Source organism: Podarcis liolepis (assembly GCF_965112155.1).
Source record: "Podarcis liolepis genome assembly, chromosome: 2".
Classification (NCBI taxonomy): Eukaryota; Metazoa; Chordata; class Lepidosauria; order Squamata; family Lacertidae; genus Podarcis; species Podarcis liolepis.
Genome location: NC_139555.1, coordinates 106892382 through 106912380, shown reverse-complemented (window position 1 = coordinate 106912380; position 19999 = coordinate 106892382). Strand labels below are relative to the sequence as shown.

The 19999-nt window shown below is 47.9% G+C and overlaps 1 protein-coding gene across 4 annotated transcripts; it reads left to right on the top strand.

The window, feature by feature from the left end:
* The first annotated feature begins 611 nt into the window (after positions 1 to 611).
* SH3BP5L (SH3 binding domain protein 5 like) lies at positions 612 to 18337 on the top strand. Of its 4 annotated transcripts, XR_014523088.1 has the most exons (9): positions 617 to 686; positions 2499 to 3171; positions 5724 to 5849; positions 7018 to 7080; positions 8734 to 8862; positions 12799 to 12960; positions 14885 to 15058; positions 16655 to 17416; positions 17460 to 18337. XR_014523088.1 is itself a non-coding variant. In XM_083492974.1 (8 exons), the coding sequence occupies exons 2-8, from the start codon at positions 2956 to 2958 to the stop codon at positions 17054 to 17056; spliced, it is 1272 nt and encodes a 423-aa protein (XP_083349100.1). In that variant the 5' UTR covers positions 617 to 686; positions 2499 to 2955; the 3' UTR covers positions 17057 to 18337. The 4 variants fall into 4 exon arrangements, 2 of the variants coding, with proteins under 2 accessions (XP_083349101.1, XP_083349100.1); XR_014523087.1 differs by lacking the exon at positions 5724 to 5849; XM_083492974.1 differs by having other exon boundaries at positions 16655 to 18337.
* Positions 18338 to 19999: the final 1662 nt, after the last annotated feature.

Here is a 19999-nt window from a genome sequence, read left to right as displayed (position 1 = left end):
GTGATAGTGTTCTTCCTTTTTTTTGGGGGGGGGGTCACTTTGGTGCATTCTTTATGCTGAAAAGCGAGACAGCCAAACCAAACCAGACCAGCTTTGCTCGTGGTCCAGAGCACCGATCCCACGACGAGCCTCAGCCGCCGATTGCCCGGGGCAGGCTCAACGCGCAGTTCAATCCTAAGAGCCCTTCTCAGAGGCAAGCTTAACCGGCTCCGATGGCCTTAAAAAGAAAAACTCTCCAGCCTCGCAGCACGAAAATGCACCGTGCGATTTGGTCCCCTTGCAGGCGCACGAGGCCATCTTGCGGAGGCGGCCGGGCTGCGTGGAAAAGGCCCTTGCGCGCCCAGCTCAGCTTCCCGGCCCTCCCTTGTCCGTAACGCAACATGGCGCTTTCCGGCGGGTCTCTTCAAACCGTCCTTTGGAAGTCTAATATTCTACTTTCCCCAAAAAAAATCCCGTCCCGCGCCTGTCTGGAGACCCCCTCCCCGCCCCAAAGACCCCACGGCGGGCGCTGAAATGCGCGCTGCGCAAAAACGGCCGCCCGGTTTGGAGACATGGAGAGCGCCATGCTGTACGGACGAGGGCCGAGCGCAAGGGAAGGGTGGTTTCCCTGGAGTCGGGGGGGGGGGAGGAAGGATTTCCGTTTCCGCTTGGGCGGGGGTTGGAGGAGGTTGCAGCTGGAGCTGGAGGTAAATAGAACGATTTTTTAAAAAAAATATATTTTTTGGGGGGCCCCGTGGTTCCGGATTCCCTGCGCGCGCTTCCCCGGGAGGGGAACCCGGAGGCCGACGCAAAAGAGGGAGGGGATCCCCGCTGGAGGCGGCGCGTAGAGGCCCAGCGGGGAGAGGAGGGCGATGGCAGCTCGAGCCCGGGTTCAAAGGGGGGGGGGTCTGGCAAGGGGGGGTTTCAGCCCCCGGAGAGGAAATAAGCGCTTATTTAAGCGGAGAGTGCCGCAAAATTATTAATAATAATAATAATAATAATAATAATAATAGTACTACTTATATTTATACCCCGCCGATCTGGGTGGCTCACAGCAAATATTCTTGGTTCAATTAGACATGTTTGGACTCTGCTTCTGCAGAGAAGAGGGCTGTTGAGGCATGCCCAATGCTTCATAGGATTTAAAAGGATTTGGAGATGGGCAGGGATGGTAGCACCAGGAAGGAAATTGGCAGGGGTGTGTGTGAGAGTGGTTGTCGTTTCTAGGCAGGTAGGGCAGTGGGATGTGTGTCCCGTCTCTTACTGTTTTATCTTCCATAATGATCAGAAGCCTTTCAAAAGTTATAGGAAAGCAGCTCTGAAGTTTATGCGGTTTTGATCTTGCAACTCACAACGCACAAAGAGAGAAGCAGTTTAGGTCACAGGCAAATGATCTTGGTCCTGATAGCTCCAGCAGGCACTATGTGTGTTCATAAATAAACAGCTGATCTGATATGAACTGTGTGCTGTTGATTAGGAGCAGTAGATACAGGACTGAGCTGTGGGTCTCCAGTCACATGAACAATAGAGTTATTATGGCAACATGTGTTCCCAGAAGCCTAGAAATGAGTTCTTGGCATCTAGCAATCTGGAAAATGTGGATTATCTATCTCGGGCACTGATTTGTTTAGGGTGGGAGAGAATCAACACTGATCAGAAACAAATTGTTAAATATTTAAACGTGATTAGAAATATTTTATCCATTGGGCTGCAAGCTCCCTGTGGCCTCTCCCACAACCTATTCCTATTCCTAGCTGTCATTGTGTTGATGCCTAGAAGAAAGCAATAAACATTTCTGGCAGAGCTTCAAACCTCTTATAGTTGTGGCAAGCGTGGCAATGTTCTTCATTGTGACATGTAACCATTGTGGCAAGAGATTATCTAGATACAGATCTGGTAGGTGTCTTCTGTTGTATGCTTGCGTCACTTTTTGTTGAAGCCAAAATAACATTTTCAGGTGCCAGAGGTACATAGGTCCGAATTACATTCCTAGGTATCGTTGCAATTTGTGGCGCAACCGGAATAAGATTGCAAATGTGTAAACGCACACAGAGTTTGCAGCTGGCCGAGTGGGATGTAGCTTTGCTGTATGCTGCCTTTTACAATATGCATTGGGACGCGAATGGCGCTGTGGGTTAAACCACTGAGCCTAGGACTTGCCGATCAGAAGGTCGGCGGTTCGAATCCCCGCGACGGGGTGAGCTCCCATTGCTTGGTCCCTGCTCCTGCCAACCTAGCAGTTTGAAAGCACGTCAAAGTGCAAGTAGATAAATAGGTACCACTCCGGCGGGAAGGTAAACGGCATTTCTGTGCCCTGCTCTGGTTCGCCATAAGCGGCTTAGTCATGCTGGCCACATGACCCAGAAGCTGTACGCCGGCTCCCTCGGCCTATAAAGCGAGATGAGCGCTGCAACCCCAGAGTCGGCCACGACTGGACCTAATGGTCAGGGGTCCCTTTACCTTTACCTTTTTACAATATGCATAGTTAACCAGTCTCCTTTTTCATTCCCCCCCCCCAGCCCAGCCTGCGCTTGACTGCTTCGGTTCTCTCGCCTTTGCTGCTGGATGCGGCCTTGGAGGAGGCGTCTTAAGGGTGTGCTGTAGATGAGGGGGTGGAGGATATGCCTGGTGGGGAATTTTCTCCACCCCCTCCGTGAGTGAGCAACTGCTGCTATGTGCCTCTCTCAGCGCCTCCAGGACTAAAGCCCTTTTAAGTTCCTCAAAGAATCGCCTGGCATCCTTTCTTCCGTTCCGGGCAGCGCGTGGTCCCTGGAGGGTGCCCCATCGCTCTCCAGACCAGCGCTGTAAATTTCCGCCTGCTTCCCTTGCCGCGCCTGCCAAATGCATCTTTGCAAACCCAGAAGCCCTGTGCCAATGGTCTGTGGATGGGCCTGGCGTTAGAATGGTGCCTGCATCTCTGTGACGAGGCCAAACCGCCCGGGTGAGGAGGCTGCAGAGGGGCGTTGGAGGCTGGGCATGGAGGACTCTGACCAGAGGTTGGTGCTGGGTATGAACATGGGTGATGGGCGGGAAACACCTCCCGGGGAGCTGAGGACGCCCACCGAAGAGGGAGAAGAGCAGAGGACACCCGTGCCTGAAGCCATCTGTGACGGTGGCAGCGGTGATGCCAAAACTTCCCAGAGGAAAGATGAGGAGCAGGAGGAAGAGGAGGAGCTTGACCCCCGCATCCAGGTAAGAAAATAGCTTTATTATTATTAATATTTTATTATTTGTACCCTGCCCATCTGGCTGGGTTGCCTCAGCCACTCTGGGCGGCTTCCAGTATATACAATCAAACATCAAACATTAAAAATTTCCCTAAACAGGGCTGCCTTCAGATGTCTTCTAAAAGTCAGATAGTTGTTTATTTCCTTGACATCTGATGGGAGGGTGTTCCACAGGGCGGGCGCCACTACCGAGAAGGCCCTCTGCCTGGTTCCCTGTAGCTTCACTTCTCGCAGGGAGGGAACTGCCAGAAGGCCCTCAGAGCTCGACCTCAGTGTCTGGGCTGAATAATGGGGTGGAGACGCTTCTTCAGGTATACAGAGCCGAGGCCGTTAGGGGCTTTAAAAGTCAGCACCAACACTTTGAATTGTGCTTGGAAACCAGTACGATACTTCTTCCTGTATTCACTTGCCTGATGGTGGGCCTGGGAGGGGTTGCCATTCAGTTCTTCGGGGATTGCTCCATGTAAGCTTGCAATCTGGTTTGCTCTAAGGCTGTATTGAAAGTGTGGACAGAAACCGGTTGAACTACTGTTACTCGCCTCTTGGCCCTTCTGCCAACAAGCCACTTAGCATTTCCAATCAAGCAGGAACAGAATGGCCCAATAGTTGTGTTTGCTTTTTCCCTTTGCCTCAGGGCTAGTTGCCAGCATTTTTGTTTTAGTAAATGCAAAAATTCCTTTGAGCAAAAGTAAGCAGCAGTCAGTTTGGCTCTTGGCACCCACCCAGCGCAGCAACCCTGTGGAAGCTAAGTGGGTCCATTTACAGTCATGGTGTGAACTGGGGACCATTAGCATTATTTATTGGTTTTCATACCCCGCCCTTCTTCCCCAAGGAGCCTAAGGCGGCAAGCAAATACACCATTTAAGAGGAAAAACAAGGCGGAAACATTCCAAAACAGTTAAAACCATTTCAGATAAAAACATTCTGAAAGCAATTACAGATGAAAATGCTTGTCTATCCAGTGATCATGGGGTTTGCCAGGAACAGCATGCTTCAGCCACCAGGAAGCTCCCTGCCCTTTTCCAAGTGGTACATTTCCCCCAGGAAAAACACCTTATCCATCTATTTCTGGGGGAGAGTACGGGAGCTTATTGCTATTTACAGGCCTGGCATTAAGAACCATCAGCAATTGCAACCCCCGGGCTGGTATGATGACCGCTGCCATCTCATCCTCCCCCAGCCCTTCTTGCCGTTTGGCACTACTGCAGAGAGGAAAGTAAATTCGGTGGGTGGATAAAGGTAAAGGGACCCCTGACCATTAGGTCCAGTCGTGGCCGACTCTGGGGTTGCAGCGCTCATCTCACTTTACTGGCCGAGGGAGCCGGCGTACAGCTTCTGGGTCATGTGGCCAGCATGACTAAGCTGCTTCTGGCGAACCAGAGCAGTGCACAGAAACACCGTTTACCTTCCCGCCGGAGTGGTACCTATTTATCTACTTGCACTTTGGCGTGCTTTCGAACTGCTAGGTTGGCAGGAGCAGGACTGAGCAACGGGAGCTCACCCTGTCGCGGGGATTCGAACCGCCGACCTTCTGATCGGCAAGTCCTAGGCTCTGTGGTTTAACCCACAGCGCCAGCAGTGTCCCAGGTGGGTGGGTACCACGCTTCAAATCTGCTGCCCAGTGGAAAGTAGGGACCGCATTCTGGATTTGTGTAGGGTTTTACTCCTTAGACTTTTCTTCTCCCAGGGGTAACCCAAAAGGCAGCGGAGTTTAGGACAAGAGTTTTCCTTCTCCCACCTTCCCAGGTTGATGAGCCCCATCTGCCCCTCACTTCCCTTTATAGCACGTGCAGAATGGCGCCTTGTATGTCTCCTTCCAGCAGCCAGGGAGGTGCCAAATGTATTGTCCTGCTTTCTGGACCACATCAGTGAGGCCGGGGGGGGGGGCGGCCCTTGTCCTCTGGGCAGCTCAGGGCCTCCATAGACACTGCCCAGGCTTGCACCCCAGGGCGGTCACTTCGGTGCTGCTAAGTCAGCGGTTTGACTTCACCCCCAGAGGCACACTCCATTGTCTCTTGAGACTTCCTGGCATCTTGGGCGTCCCAAGGTGAGGAGGATGTTTTCTCTCTTTTTTCGATAATTATTTTATTACTTTTCAATTACCGTAATCCAATAACAGCCTCATTATAACAATGCCAAATTAATAATACCAATCATTGAGATACCAAATTATACAGTTTAGATGGCCCCACTCCGCATGCTAGAATTGATGGTTTGATGATTTACTTTATTTCTGCGTTCGTAAATTTCAGTTACGCTCCAGTCCAAATAACAATCCCTTATATTGCAACTGCAGTTTTAACATCTTCCATTCAACATTAAACGATTTATGCAACATTAAATGATTTATATGCCTACAGGCGAAGCATTCAGACTCTCTCCTTGTTCTTCCTGTGTGTGGCAATTATTCTGTCCTGCAGTAACGTTTCTTCCTGTCCTTGTAATATATTATGCCTATCCGTTGCTGCTGTTCTCCATCATGCCTTGGGCTGACCTAGTGTCCCATTGTTGTTTCAGAAGTTCTCCATTGCTCCGTCTCTGCTTCATTGTTTTGCAACTTTAGCAGCAGGAGGATGTTTTCTAGCCCTGCTACCTGAGATTCTTGAAGTCAAGGATGGGGGACCTTGTGTGGGCCTGCAAAAGGTTGCTGGACTACAACTCCCATCAATCCTGACCATTGACCCATTGACCATGCTGGCTGGGGTTGATGGGACTGCCAAGATGGCGGAGATTTCAAGACTGAACCTGAGTCCTTCTGTGTGCCTTCTGCCTCTACATTCAGGAATAGGAATCGGAGGCCTGACTGTTTTTCTTTCCTGCCTTTCTTTCCATCTATTCATTCTCTGCTGCCTTAGATCCCCAGTTTATATATACATATGCTCTATCTGTTAAGCAGAATATGTCCAGCAAGCAGCTGCATATAATTTTCCATCACTTATTGTGAGGGATGCAGGTTTCATCTTAGTGGCAATTTGCATGTGTTTATAGGTAGTGCCAGGTACATATGCCAACCCTTTTCAAGAGTTAAAAAGCGCGTAGTTAAACTGCGGCATTTGCTCTCGCAAGTGGCAGTGACGGCCACCAATGTGGATGGCTTTAAAAGAGGAGGAGGAGGAGGATGATTCATTGATTATATTGTTTTTCACATTGAAGTATCTCAGAGCATCTTATGTAATAAAAATAGTAATCACCAAAAAGATTAAAGCCAAATATAAAAACAGAAATGAAACTGGGACATGATGATGACGACAATTAATAAAATTTAAAAATAAATACATAAGTGCTCATCTAAGAAAATATAGAAATCAACACATTCCACTTAAAAGCATTAGCACAAAAAGAGACACGGCTATCAATGGCTACTCGCCACAATGGCCACACTCTAACTTCACTGTTGGAGGCAGTAAACAGTATAATTGTAATAATAGTACCTGTTTATCTACTTGCACTGGCGTGCTTTCACACTGCTAGGTTGGCAGGAGCTGGGATAGAGCAACAGGAGCTCACCCCGTTGCGGGGATTCGAACCACCGACCTTCTATTTGGCAAGTCCTAGGCTCTGTGGTTTAGACCACAGCGCCACCTGCATCCCTATTACAAGAGGGGAGTCTGTAGCAGTCATGTCTTGCTTCCAGGCGTCCCATTGGTTACTGGACTAGGATGAGCCAGTGTCTGGATCCAGCCACTTCTCTTGGGTTCTTATAAGCCTGCTAGGAAAGGGTTCAGGGGATGAAGGGGTGGAAGTTGTACAAATGTGTCCTTCTGCACTTTGCCGGTGCCTGTCTCTTGAGTCTGCCTTTCTCTCACCACAGGAGGAGCTGGAGCACCTCAATCAGGCCAACGAAGAGATCAATCGAGTGGAGCTGCAGCTGGATGTGAGTAAGGCAGCACCCTCAAAGCAATTTCAACATCACTTCTGAGAGCCAGTGTGGTGTAGTGGTTAAGAGCGGTGGACATGTAATCTGGGGAACCGGATTCGCGTCTCTGCTCCTCCACATGCAGCTGCTGGGTGACCTTGGGCCAGTCACACTTCTCTGAAGTCTCTCAGCCCCACTCACCTCACAGAGTGTTTGTTGTGGCGGAGGAAGGGAAAAGAGAATGTTAGCCACTTGGAGACTCCTGAAGGGGAGTGATAAAGCGGGATATCAAATCCAAACTCCTCTTCTTCTTCTGAACACTTCCTGACTTCTGTCCCCTCCACGGAGGCTGCGTTATCCCTTGGCAAGTCAGCAGGCAGGGGTCCCCAGTTTCACTCACCACCTGCACCGTGGCGCGTTTGGTAGAGTGAACTGGGGAGGGAATTTGTCCCTGCAGTTACTTAAATGTATAGGGATTGCACTGAAAATTGCCCTTCCGTGTGGGGTAATTTGTTCCCTCTACTAACGTGAGGGTGAAAGATAATTGTGGAAAAACAAAATAAAAGGAAAATACCCGCTAATAGGTACAACTCAGTTTAAGCTCACTCCAGTGTCTGTTTTCTGGCTTCTGTTTGGAGTCATGTGCAGCTCATCCTTCCCCCATACAGACCTGCCTCATACTTAGAGGACCACGGATGTAATAAGGTTACCATGCTTGTATCCAGTGGCAATCAGCATGACCAAATTAGGTCCATTCATTTCAATGGATCTGTTCTGAATATAAGTTACAGCCCCGTGTCTCAAGGCTGGTTGGTGGTTAGAGACTCCTGTTGTAGTGAAAAGAGTCTGGCCTCAACCAGAGCCAGGGCTTTTTCAGCTGTGGCTCCGATCTGGTGGAACGCTCTATCACAAGAGACTAGGGCCTTGCAGGACTTGACATCTTTCCACAGGGCCTGCAAGACAGAGCTGTTCCACCAGGCCTTTGGTCAAGGCACAGTCTGACCCCCTCCTTTGGTAATCCTCACAGAACTCTAGCCCAATGGTTGCCATCAATTTGATTTGAACTGATTTTATAATGAATTGATTTTAGAATGCTGTATTATTTTACTGTTGTTAGCTGCTCTGAGCCTGACTTCTGCTGGGGAGGGTGGGATATAAATAAAATATTATTATGATTATTATTAGTTGTGGTTGTCATAGGAGGGGCCTTGGGGGCCCAATCCGCTGCTCAGTGCAAGATCTGCAGAGTGCAGCTGCAGTATCTCTGACAGGCAGCTGTACAGCCTGCAGTTCAGTGCCTCCAGGGAAGGAGAGCTCACCACAACCAGTAGCAGTCTGTTCCACAGCCAAACACTGCCTAGCATTAGGAAGCCGCCTCCTGATATTTAGTCGAAATGTGATGGGGTCGTGTTTGCTGCCTGTTTGCAATCTGCAGCTTCGTGCACCAGCAGTGCACCTCCATCAGGCCCCACGGATATGGGTGTGCGAAGTAGCCATGCGTTCCAGACACCCTGTGCGATCCCCCCTTGTGCATATATGACTGATGCAGCGCTTGAGCTCTGTGGGGCCAGCCACGGCACTGCAGCAACCCGTAAAATCCATCTTAGGCATGCATTTAATGCAGGCCAATTCCTTCAACACTGACCTGCTTTGCGCCATTGGTTTCAACAGGAAGCCCGTACCACGTATCGGAGGATCTTGTCGGAGTCTGCCAGGAAGCTGAATGCTCAGGGCTCCCAGTTGGGGAACTGTATCGAGAAAGCACGCCCCTACTACGAGGCCAGGCGCTTGGCCAAGGAGGTATCTGTTAACATTTCCCTCTTTTTCACCCCTGAAGTTGCTACTATTCCTCGGCTGTTGTAGAGCAATAAATCTTTAAAGGATCTGATTTGGGGGTTCCGGAATTCTCTAAGCTTAATTTTGTGTCATAAATAGCCACAAGTCATTGCCAAAAATGGAAAGAAGCTGCCCCTATGAAAAGTCTCAGTAAACATTCCCTTAAAAGTCCACAGTGTGTCAGAAATAGTTTGCTCTTCCTTCTGAATTCCTGTTTTGCGCATTGAACGCCACTCTGCGCTTGCTTATATTTCATTGGGTGCCAGGATTGGACACCCAGCCTTCCACCCAAAGCTGCTTCTTGTGAGCAAGCACAGTGTTGACTGACGTAGGTGCCTTTTCCTTATTCGTTTTGGGCGGGGAGGCCTGCACCATATTGTGGGCCTTTCTGTTTTTATAGATGGCAGCCATTTTGCGTTGCCGCTCTCCCACAGTAGCCATTTTGTGACTGGTGCCCACGGCACTTTCTCAAAATTCTTCCTGGTTCCTATTGGCTGCTGACCCCTCTTCTGCTCCATCCCCCGTACCTAAGATTGGAGGCTAAACGGAGTTGTCACAGGACAGCTGATTTTATAAACAGGATTTAAGCTGTTTTATGAATTATTTCGTGTGCGGGAGGAATGGATTGAAAGGCTCTTGGCAGGACCTTGGGTTTTTGAGCTGCTTCTGGCAGAAGGCCATTCTTTACCTGTGAGGAATGATGTAAACACAATGCTATCAGCAACACATAATCCTGTTCCCAGCTTTAAACAGCTGGGCATATCCTGTCCAGAGTGGTTTACAGCAGTGTGGAGGACCAAAATCCACAATTAGCAGCTTCAGATAACAGGAATGTCAATGGATGACGTGGCAATGATGATGTGGGTGTCTGTCAACATGAATAACTGTATACAAAACAAAACAAAATAGCTGACTTGCACTTAATTAAAACCCTACCCTGTCAGCAGTGTTAGAAACTCAGATATATAATCTAATTGCCAAATAGCACTTTAAACCTAGGTTACGGTCACCACAGTGGGATGGAGTCCCCCCCCCCCGAATGGGGTATTATTATTATTTATTAATTTTCATTTCTATACCGCTTTATATTTTAAAGAACAAATCTCAAAAGGGGTTAACCACACATTAAAACATCAAATAAAACAATCCAGAATAAAACAAATTCAAACTTCAAGGAAAATATTTCAGATCCTTCTCCCCAGTCGCCAGCCTGCATTCCAGAGATCTCTGCATGGTTGCAAAATGCTCCTGGCGCCTGGCTAATTTCTTTTTTAAAAAAATAATATTTATTGCTTTTAAAAGTTACAAAAACGTAGAAAAAAGAGAGAAAAAACAAAAAAGAAAAAAGAAAGAGAAAAACAATACAATATATAAACAATACAAGCCCACCCTAAACCCATTGAACTAAACACATAAACAAAGCAAGACAAAAACAATTTAAAAACATCCCTCCTTTTCCATACTCTGTCCTTCATTCCCTTGTTTCCTCGACTTCCTCACACCTCCCTTCTTGTATCCCGCTTCTAGTACTTGTTTCAGCAAATCCTTTCCATCTTTCTCTATTTTCTGTCATATTATGAATAACATATTCTTTAACCTTATTTCCCATTAACGGTTGATTACTTATATACACCCAACATCTTATAGCATTTCTGCTAAATCCATAAAATATCATTCCACCATTTTTCTGACAGTCATTACTTTAACAAAATTTCTAAATAAACACTTTAAATTTTCCATTAATCTTCCACTATCTCCTCTCCCTGGCTTCGGATTCTGCCAGTCCTTTCCGTCAGTTCCATATAATCCATCAACCTGGTGCCCTTATATCCGAGGCTCTTAAATCTCTTCCAAGTCCCTTCTGCAGGTCTTCTTCATATTCTTTGATGCTCAGGAGCAAATCTCGGGAAAACTCCAGCCTAGCAATACTTTTGTTCCTTCTGGACAGTTCAGCCAAATTTCCAAAGTTAAAAGTAAAGTCCATAGAGTGTTTCAGAACGTATTTCAGGATTCCTCCAATTCTAGCGACCCCAAAAACTTCAAACTCCTCCAAGCCCAGGTCCATGTCCCAAAAGTCAGTCAATCCCTGGAAAGAGGGTTCTTTCCAACTTTCCTTCTTCAATCCAAGCCAGGATCCTAGCCTCGAAATTTGACTTTTGCTAGATTCAGTCATGAAAGACCTCAATTTATAATCCTCAATCTGCTTCCGAGAAATTAAGGATCCCGCTTGTACTACTTTTGGTTTCACATCATCAGCTTTCTCCTTTTTCTCCACCATTTTCACATCATCAGCTTTCTCCTTTTCCTCCACCATTTGTCCAACCAAGATATGTTCCTGTACCCAATCCTGAGTTGTTTCTGTATTGAGACTCACTTTTTGATTCAAATTAATCACGTTCTGTTCCAAGTTGTCAATTTTAGAGATCGTGTCATCTGACTTTTTATGGAGATGTTCCAGCGAGTAGTTTATCTTGTATAATACAGTCACAATGGCTTCTCCTATCAACATTTTGAATGGTCCAAGGTCAGACTCTATTTTTCAGAATCTTATCTTGCAGCTGGAGCTCTCCCTGTTGCACTCCTGTAACAGTTTCACATGCTCCCTCTAGAGGGAAACAGTCTCCGTTTGTATCAATTCTTTCAAACACAACTCAAGCAAGTAACAATAGTTTCAATTTTCGGTTACTTTTTTCTCCATTTTTAAACGCAGAAGAGGACAATGGAGACAGTGCCTTTCTTATTTTAGCTAGCTGTCAAATCCGTTCTGTCAATAAACATTCCCCGAACGTCATCTGGCAGCCCTTTTCCAGGTTCAGAGCAGTGGCAATTTAATTTTGACTCTCTTCTGCAAGCACACTAAATCCAAAACTTCCCCTCTCTTCTCCTGCTTCCAAGAGGGGTTATATATTCTTGTCCGGTGGGAATTTAATCCTTTATCAAAAGCTTTCGAAGACTTTAGCTTGTAATGTCTTTGCTTCAATCTATTTACAAAACGGGAGGCGGACTTCCTGTTTAGAGCCTTCCCGCTTCAGCGCCAAATTAAAGTGTTTCAAGGTCCAATTTTCCGTCCTACTCACGGGTAGTCGTTTAAAATCCAATTGTCCACAGGAAAAAGAGCGCTCTCCGGCAACAGCAATGCGGCTTCACTCCGTGAAAGAAGCGGTCGATTCAAAGCACCGCGCCGCTCACCCCACGTTGCTCCGGATCCCCAAAACAGGGTTTCCCCGCGAGTGGGGGGGGCGCAAATGGTGCCAGCCGAATCCCAGGTTCACAGGCTTCTCCCGCCTGTGATTTCTATGGGTCTCCGCCTTCACCGTGGCGGTCAGACCCTGCTTTTCACGGAGCAAATTCCTCCCGATCAGAGGAATTCAGCCATTGACGGAGGCGCCTCCCCGGAAGTCTTTGCGCCTGGCTAATTTCTAACACTGCCTGTCAGCGAAGAGGTATTCTGTTGCAGGCTCTTTTCTGCTACACTAATTTTATATATGAAGAGAGCTGCTTTATTTAAAGTAAAGGAGAAGTAAAACATGCCACCTCCGTGTCTGAAGTGGTACACCCCAGCAAGAGTTGCACTGTGCAATTCTTTTCCCTGCGTGTTTCAAGTCTCCACCTTTCCCTTCTCTCTACGTCCAATGTGGTGCCCTCAGGATGTTGTTGGGCTAAATCTCCCATCATGCCTTACCGCTGGGGCTGATGGGAGTTGGAGTCCAGCAGCACCCAGAGGTGGCCTCAGATCGGCTACCCCTGCTCTAGCTAGTGTGTGTGAGAGAATTGGGGTGAGGGAGTGCTTAAAACAAGGGGAGAGGGCGTGTGTGTGTGTTCTGGGGGGGAAACAAAAGCTTATGGGATTTTTAATGGAATTTTTGTTTGTGTTGCGTTTCTCTCCTCCACTCACTACAGGCACAGCAAGAGACCCAGAAGGCTGCCCTGCGGTACGAGCGAGCCGTCAGCATGCACAATGCGGCCCGGGAGATGGTTTTCGTGGCTGAGCAGGGGGTCATGGCTGACAAAAACAGGCTGGACCCCACCTGGCAGGAGATGCTCAACCACGCTACGTGCAAGGTGAGGGGGAAGGCCTGCAGGAATCAGGAGCCTGCAACCCTGCGGATGTTGTCAGACTCCTGTCTCACATCAGCCCCCAGCCAGTCTAGCCAGATTCAGGGGTGATGGTGGCCCACCAACATCGGAAAGGCTGCAAGTCCCCAAATGGAGTAGTGGTCTGGAGTCACGGGAGGTTGAAGGCCCGTTGCTATTTCTGGAGCAGGGTCCGTCCCTGTCTCCGGCATCTTAGAGCCACCCAGTCAGCACGGAAGGGGAGCTTTTTAGTCTTTGGATGCCCCAAAGCTAGGATTCGGGGATGCTGGAAGCGCAAGGTGCTTCCGTTTCAAGACAACGGTGTGTGAGTTCTGTGATGTTCAGTGGAACTTCATGGAAAACGCAGCTCAAAGCGCTCTTAAGGAAGATATGGAGCACTCCAAATCATGTGCCTGTGTACATGCACAGAAAACAGCAGATCTAGCTGAAAGGCAACACATGGAGGTCTGCACCGATTGTTGCAGGGCACCTCTCTGTATAATTATCAGATTATTGTCTAATCTTAGAAGAGGGTTTGACTGTGAATATCATAAAAAGATCCTGCACTCCTGAATTTGCCACTACGCCGCTGGATACAGATCATACCATCCAACACACTGTAATAATAATAATACAGTGGTACCTTAGGTTACATACACTCCAGGTTACAGATGCTTCAGGTTACAGACTCCACTAACCCAGAAATAGTACCTCGGGTTAAGATCTTTGCTTCAGGATGAGAACAGAAATCGTGCTCCGGCGGCGCAGCAGCAGTGAGAGGCCTCATTAACTAAAGTGGTGCTTCAGGTTAAGAACAGTTTCAGGTTAAGAACGGACCTCCAGAATGAATTAAGTTCTTAACCCGAGGTACCACTGTAATAATAATAATAATATCAACAACAATAATAATTTCTTATACCTTGCCCATCAACAACAAGAACAACAATAATAATTTCTTATACCTTGCCCATCTGACTGGGTTGCCCCAGCCACTCTGGATAGCTTCCATCAAAAAGACAATTCTTGATTAAACATTAAAAACTTCCCTAAACAGGGCTGCCTTCAGATGTCTTCTAAAAGTCAGGTAGTTATTTATTTCCTTGACATCTGATGGGAGTGGTTCCACAAGGTGGGTGCCACTACCAGGAAGGCCCTGTACCTGGTTCCCTGTAGCTTCACTTCTTGCAGTGAGGGAACAACTAAAAGGCCCTTGGAGTTGGACCTCAGTGTTCAGGCTGAGCGATGGGGGTGGAGACGCACCTTCAGGTACACGCAGGGCTGAAGTTAGTAAAGTTGGGAGATTCCACATACCACTTGCATCTCTGCCAACTGGAGGAAGAGGGAAAGAGGAATGGCAGATGAAGATGATGAACTTTTCGGAGCTAACCGACCTGACTGGAAGAGTCCGTGACCAGAAGGAGGAGGAGCACCACCAGGAAGAATGGAAGAACTTCAAAGATTACTTACTTAAATATGCTAAGATAAATTAATCAGAAATACTTGCAAAAAAATTAGATAGGCTAAGGATTTAAATATGTGAAGTTACAGAATATTATGCTTAAAGCAAAGATGAAAAGAAACAAAGATGTTAAGAGGATTAAGTAAATTTTATGAGATTTTGTTTTGGAAATCCGTTACAATGATATATAATGAAATTCAGTCAAGGGAATTTGAGGAAGTTTCTCAACAATGTTATTAAGATTGGATTAAGTACAGTTATGATGTATGTTTGTTTTTTAGTTTAAAATTTTGGAAAATTAATTTAAAAATGGAAAAAATAGAGGAAGAGGGAAAGAATTGGTTGCTGGGGAAGACAAAGTGATGGCAGAGTGGGTGGGAGGTTGTTCCCAGTGTGAGCTTTCAAGACCTAGAGAGCATCCTCACTCTGACTTGCCCCTTTCCCTCCCTTCAGGTGAACGAGGCCGAAGAAGAGCGCCTGCGAAGCGAACGGGAGCACCAGCGCGTCACCCAGCTCTGCCAGCAGGCCGAGGCCAAGGTGCAGTCGCTGCAGAAGTCCTTGAAGCGGGTCATTGTGAAGAGCAAGCCCTACTTTGAGCTGAAGGCCCAGTTCAACCAAATCCTTGAGGTGAGACCTTCCTCTGGGTCCTAGGACTCGCCCTACCCAGGCAGCCTTTGTGCCCCTAACAAATGACAGCTCCCAGAATCCTTCGGTGGGGGGAATCTGCCACTGTTTGAAGTGAGTGCCTGAGGGTTTAAATGCATGGTACGTTGAAAGTGTTGTCTATAAGAATAAAAGAAAATTATTATAAATTAGTTTGGAGATGGTACCGTATTTTTCGCTCTATAGGATGCACTTTTCCCCCTCCAAAAATTAAGGGGAAATGTGTGTGCATCCTATGGGGTGAATGCAGGGTCCTTGGCTTCAGCGATAGCAACGCGAAGCCTCCGAAGCGCAGAGGGAGTGCTCCCTTCGCGCTCCGGAGGCTTCGCGTTGCTTTCGCTGAAGCCTGGAGAGCGAGAGGGGTCGGAGCGCACTGACCCCTCTCGCTCTCCAGGCTTCAGGGGTAGCTGCCTGAAGCCTTCGGAGCGCAGCACAAGTTCCCGCTGTGCTCCACAGGCTTCAGGTTCCTTTCACTGAAGCCGGGAGAGCAAGACTCTCCTGGCTTCAGCAGAGAGGGAGAGCTGCGCAGCGCCCCTTCAGGCAAGCGGGAGGAGAAATGGAAGGGGCTCCGTTTCTCCTACCGCTTCACTGAAGGGGCGCTGAGCAGAGAGGGGGAGAATTTTTTTTCTTGTTCTCCCCCCTCTAAAACAAGGTGCGTCCTATAGAGCGAAAAATACGGTATCAGAAGAAATCAAACAAGCAAGGAATATTTGGTGTTATGTTGGAGGGGATGCCAGGCAACAGGGAATTATGTTCACATGTGGTGGGGGTGTAAATATGTACATTTTTTATTGGCAAAGGGTGTTTTAGGAGATAACAGAAATAAATCACTGGGTTAACGCTGATCGAAAGTCCAGAGGTAGCATTATTATCAATTTACAATGGAGTGGAAAGTTCGCAGGCTGTGAAGGACTCGCTCATAAATTTATTGACAGCTGCAGAAATTATTACAGCTAGGAAGTGGAAGGGGCAAGCAGAATATAAAATAGAAGAATGGTATAAAGAGGTGTGGGATATAGCTATTAATGATAAATGAACCCATGCCATTAAGGCAGGATGTGGAATATGCAGGAGAAATGAGTTTGAGAAGACATGGAAGCTGTTTGTAGAATGTGAACTGTTAAAAGGGAAAGGGGTCAAACCATCGCAAGAGGTGTTGAAATTTTGGGAGGTTGGAAAGTTACAATGGAATGGTCTTGTGGGTGAGGTACACATTTTTATTCTTATTTATTTATGATTACAGTGGTACCTCAGGTTACATACGCTTCAGGTTACAGACTCCGTTAACCCAGAAATAGTGCTTCAGGTTAAGAACTTTGCTTCAGGATGAGAACAGAATTAGCTAAAGTGCTCCTTCAGGTTAAGAACAGTTTCAGGTTAAGAATGGACCTCCGGAACGAATTAAGTACTTAACCTGAGGTACCACTGTATTACTTTGTCAAAGTAAAATAAATAAAATAAAATAAAATAAATTGAAAGCATTTCCAGAAAAAGAAAACAAAAGCCTGGTTGGTGTGCATGTTGGCCTAATGCTTCACCTGTCCCTTCTCTGCCGTGCAGGAGCACAAGGCCCGGGTGACGTCCCTGGAGCAGCAGGTGGGCCAGGCCAAGATGCGTTACTCTGTGGCCTTGCGGAACCTGGAGCAGATCAGTGAACAGATCCATGCCCGGAGGCTCCAGCGCCTGGTGGGCCGGAGGGCTTCCCCGGTGGGTGCTGAGGCCAGCCCGGCGCTGCTCTACGGGGCGGCGGCGCTGCCTCCTGAGCCAGCCGCCTCCGCCGACACGCTCTCGGTGCTCAGCTTCCAGACCATTGCCTCCGACCTGCAGAAATTCGACTCGGTGGAGCACCTGCTGGGGCTGTCCGACGCCGCCAGCCTCAACAGCGACGAGTTGGAGGAGCGGGAGCAGCGCCGCGAAGCCCAGCCCCACCCCTTCAAGCACCACCGCAGCATCAGCCTCTGACATGCCCCCATCACCCCCGATCTCTGCTGCAGTCCCTTTCGCCCCTGACCTCCTGGGGAAATGGGGAGAAGGAGGGGTCGGGCATGAAAGGAAAGATCACGCAGAGAAAGGCAGGTCTTGGGAGCGCATTGGTTATGCTGGGCCCGTCTGCTGAAGTGCAGCCGTGGGACTGAATTTCCCCCGCAATTTGCAGCCTTTGGCGCAACCCAGACGCCCTGCCATCCTCTGCGCACCCAGGCCCCAGTTGCTTAGAAACTTCGAGCATTTTGCTGGCCCCCATTCATCGAGCCCCCATTTCCCCCGCCCCTTATTTCCTCCTCTCCCCTCCCCACCAGCATGCACCTGTTTCCTGGGAGCACTGTATGGTGGGGACAATTCTGCGCCCCTGCACATTTCACCTTAGGTTTGTTGGCTTATTAGCGACGCCATCATCTTTCTCCAGGTGGGCTGGAGTGCTTGAAACGGAGGGAAGAAAAGTAGGGAAGGATGCAGGAAGGAAACAATGCTGCTGCTTCGTTCTCGCTCTTTTTACATGATTTCTTTTGGGTGGCTGAGTAGGTGTTGAGAAGACGACTTTTTAAAAACCTCTGCATTTTAGAGAACCTCCCCAGTCTGCTTTCATTGGATTGCCACCACAGACTGTGATATAGAAAAATATCCTTTTTAAAAAAAGAAACGGGACTCTTGCGCTCCCTATGGGGCTTTTTTTGACATACACTACAGTAAAATGAGGCATGCCATTCATTTATCTCCCCCCAGCAACAGATATATAACGACGGGCACCAGTCTCTTTATAGCTTCTCCAGCGTGTAGACACATGATCTGCTCTCGGTGCAGAAGCTGGGGAGAGGCTGGCAGCCTGAGGGTGCCTTTCAGCGCTACCGCGTGAGAAGACAGATGGCGGGAGGCTCCCTCCACTGAGACATCTACCTATCTAACCCACTTAGTACATCCCTGTTTGCCCCAGTCAAAAGATGGGAGGCACTTTTGCTCCATGGCAATGACATTTGCACTAATTTAAGTAGCAAAAGGTGGGTCTGGAAAGCCTTTCTCTCTTCTCCCTCCTCAGTGGTTTCCACAGGCCCCCGTGTCTCTGTTTTCTGGGGATGGGGGCGGTTTTGGCCTCTCAGAACAAATTTGCTAGACCTTGGCTGTGATGAGAACCAGTTGCTGGTTTGAGGCAGCCTGATAGCGACTCTGTGTGTGTGTGCGTGGGTGTTTGTATGACCGGCTTCTGATGTGTATTTTATTTAAAGTAAAGTTTATGCCCTATCAAAAGAACCTTTCCTCTCTTTCTTTCTGTTTGGTGTTTGGTTTTTTGCCAAGTACACACAGATCCCATATTCAGTCGCTCATTATGCACAAATTCACTTATCCAAACTTGAATTAACACCCAAACCTCACTATACACACCATAGATTCAGAAATCCAAACAGCCAGACCTGCATGTAGTACTGTAAACAAATAAGCAACCTTAAACGAGTCTCATTTTTGTGTGTGCAGTTGTTTTGCCAGAAACCGTGAGGTGGGAAGGGGAGGTAAGGGGATAGATCAGACAAATGAGAGCATTTCCCCCTTGTTTGCCTTTTGTAAAGTTTCAGAGGGTTTTCCCACCCCCCTCACACTGGGGTTGAAATCCTATGGTCGGGAACACATTAAAAATTTCCCCATAGGAATAAATGGAAATCATTGACTCTTTATGCAAACGCTCACCTAACAAATGATTTCCTGAGAAATCGTTTGCACTGCCTACCCACCAAGTCAAGGTGCCCAAAGCCAGGCAAATTGTTTTGGCACTTGGTGCAGAAAATCCTTCAAACGCCTCTCCCTGGTCCCCCGGCAGTAAAAATATATTCATATATTGTCGTATACTTAAGAGTTTGCTGACACAAATCCTGCAACCCGATTCTTGTGCAGTACCGTTGTTGAGCTTTCTTTAAATAGCTGTGTTTCTGTGCTTGCTCATGTCTTTCTGAAATTACCCCTGACCTTCCTAGAAAGACCACCTTCACCTTCCGGTTTCTGCACAAAAGCATTCTTAATCAGTACTGGTTGTATAACAAACTTCCGGTCTTGTTCCCAAAAGGAAGAAACTAATGAAGCGCACAAGATGTTAGGTTCATTGCATTTCACACCCATACAAGCACAGTGTTCTCCACAAAAGCAATAGAATGACATTTCCAAGTTGATCTGGGAGTACGGGCGATGAGTGTGTGTGACAAAAGCAAAGCAGGATATACAATAAAAGAGAAATCTCAGTATCACTGTTATTTGCCTCCTAATATTGCAGCACTAATACCTCAGTGGCCTCTCTCACAGAGAGAGCCTGGCCCATAATTCCAGCTGCAACCTTTGGGATGTTCCTGATGAGCGGAGAGATAAATTCTCTGTTTTAGTCCCCACATTGAAATATCTGGGTGAAGTCTCGAGGCGGCTTTAGGAGGGTGCAGTCCAGCCAAAGGGCCCCATCTTCCTACATCCTTTGAGGAACAAACAGGGGCTCACCTCACACTGCTTGGAAGAGGGCAGAAGTGCAAGGAGGACCCCAAGTTTTTCCTCAAGCAAAAATGTTCCAACCATTGCAATATGTATCACTTGACATGCCAAACAACAGTTCCTCCGGACAGGGCGATTCCCTCTTCGGTGAAGCAGCGTGTCGCCTATCAGTATTTACAAAAGGGTAACGTTTTTCAGTCCGAGGGCCAGATGAGCTTTTGGGGGCCACATGGCAGTGATGGGCGGGGCCAGAGACAAGAACGGGTGGAGCAGCAAATGGACATTTCACCTTTACAAAGTAGGGTCACTTCTTCACATGAACACATCAGAGACATTGTTCAGAGTTCAAGGGCATAGTCCAGTCCGACAAAGACGTGAGGAAGGTGCAAAGCAGGGCTGGTGAGGGGTGTGCCTGGTAAGAGTCACAAGGGCCAGGGGGAGAGGCCT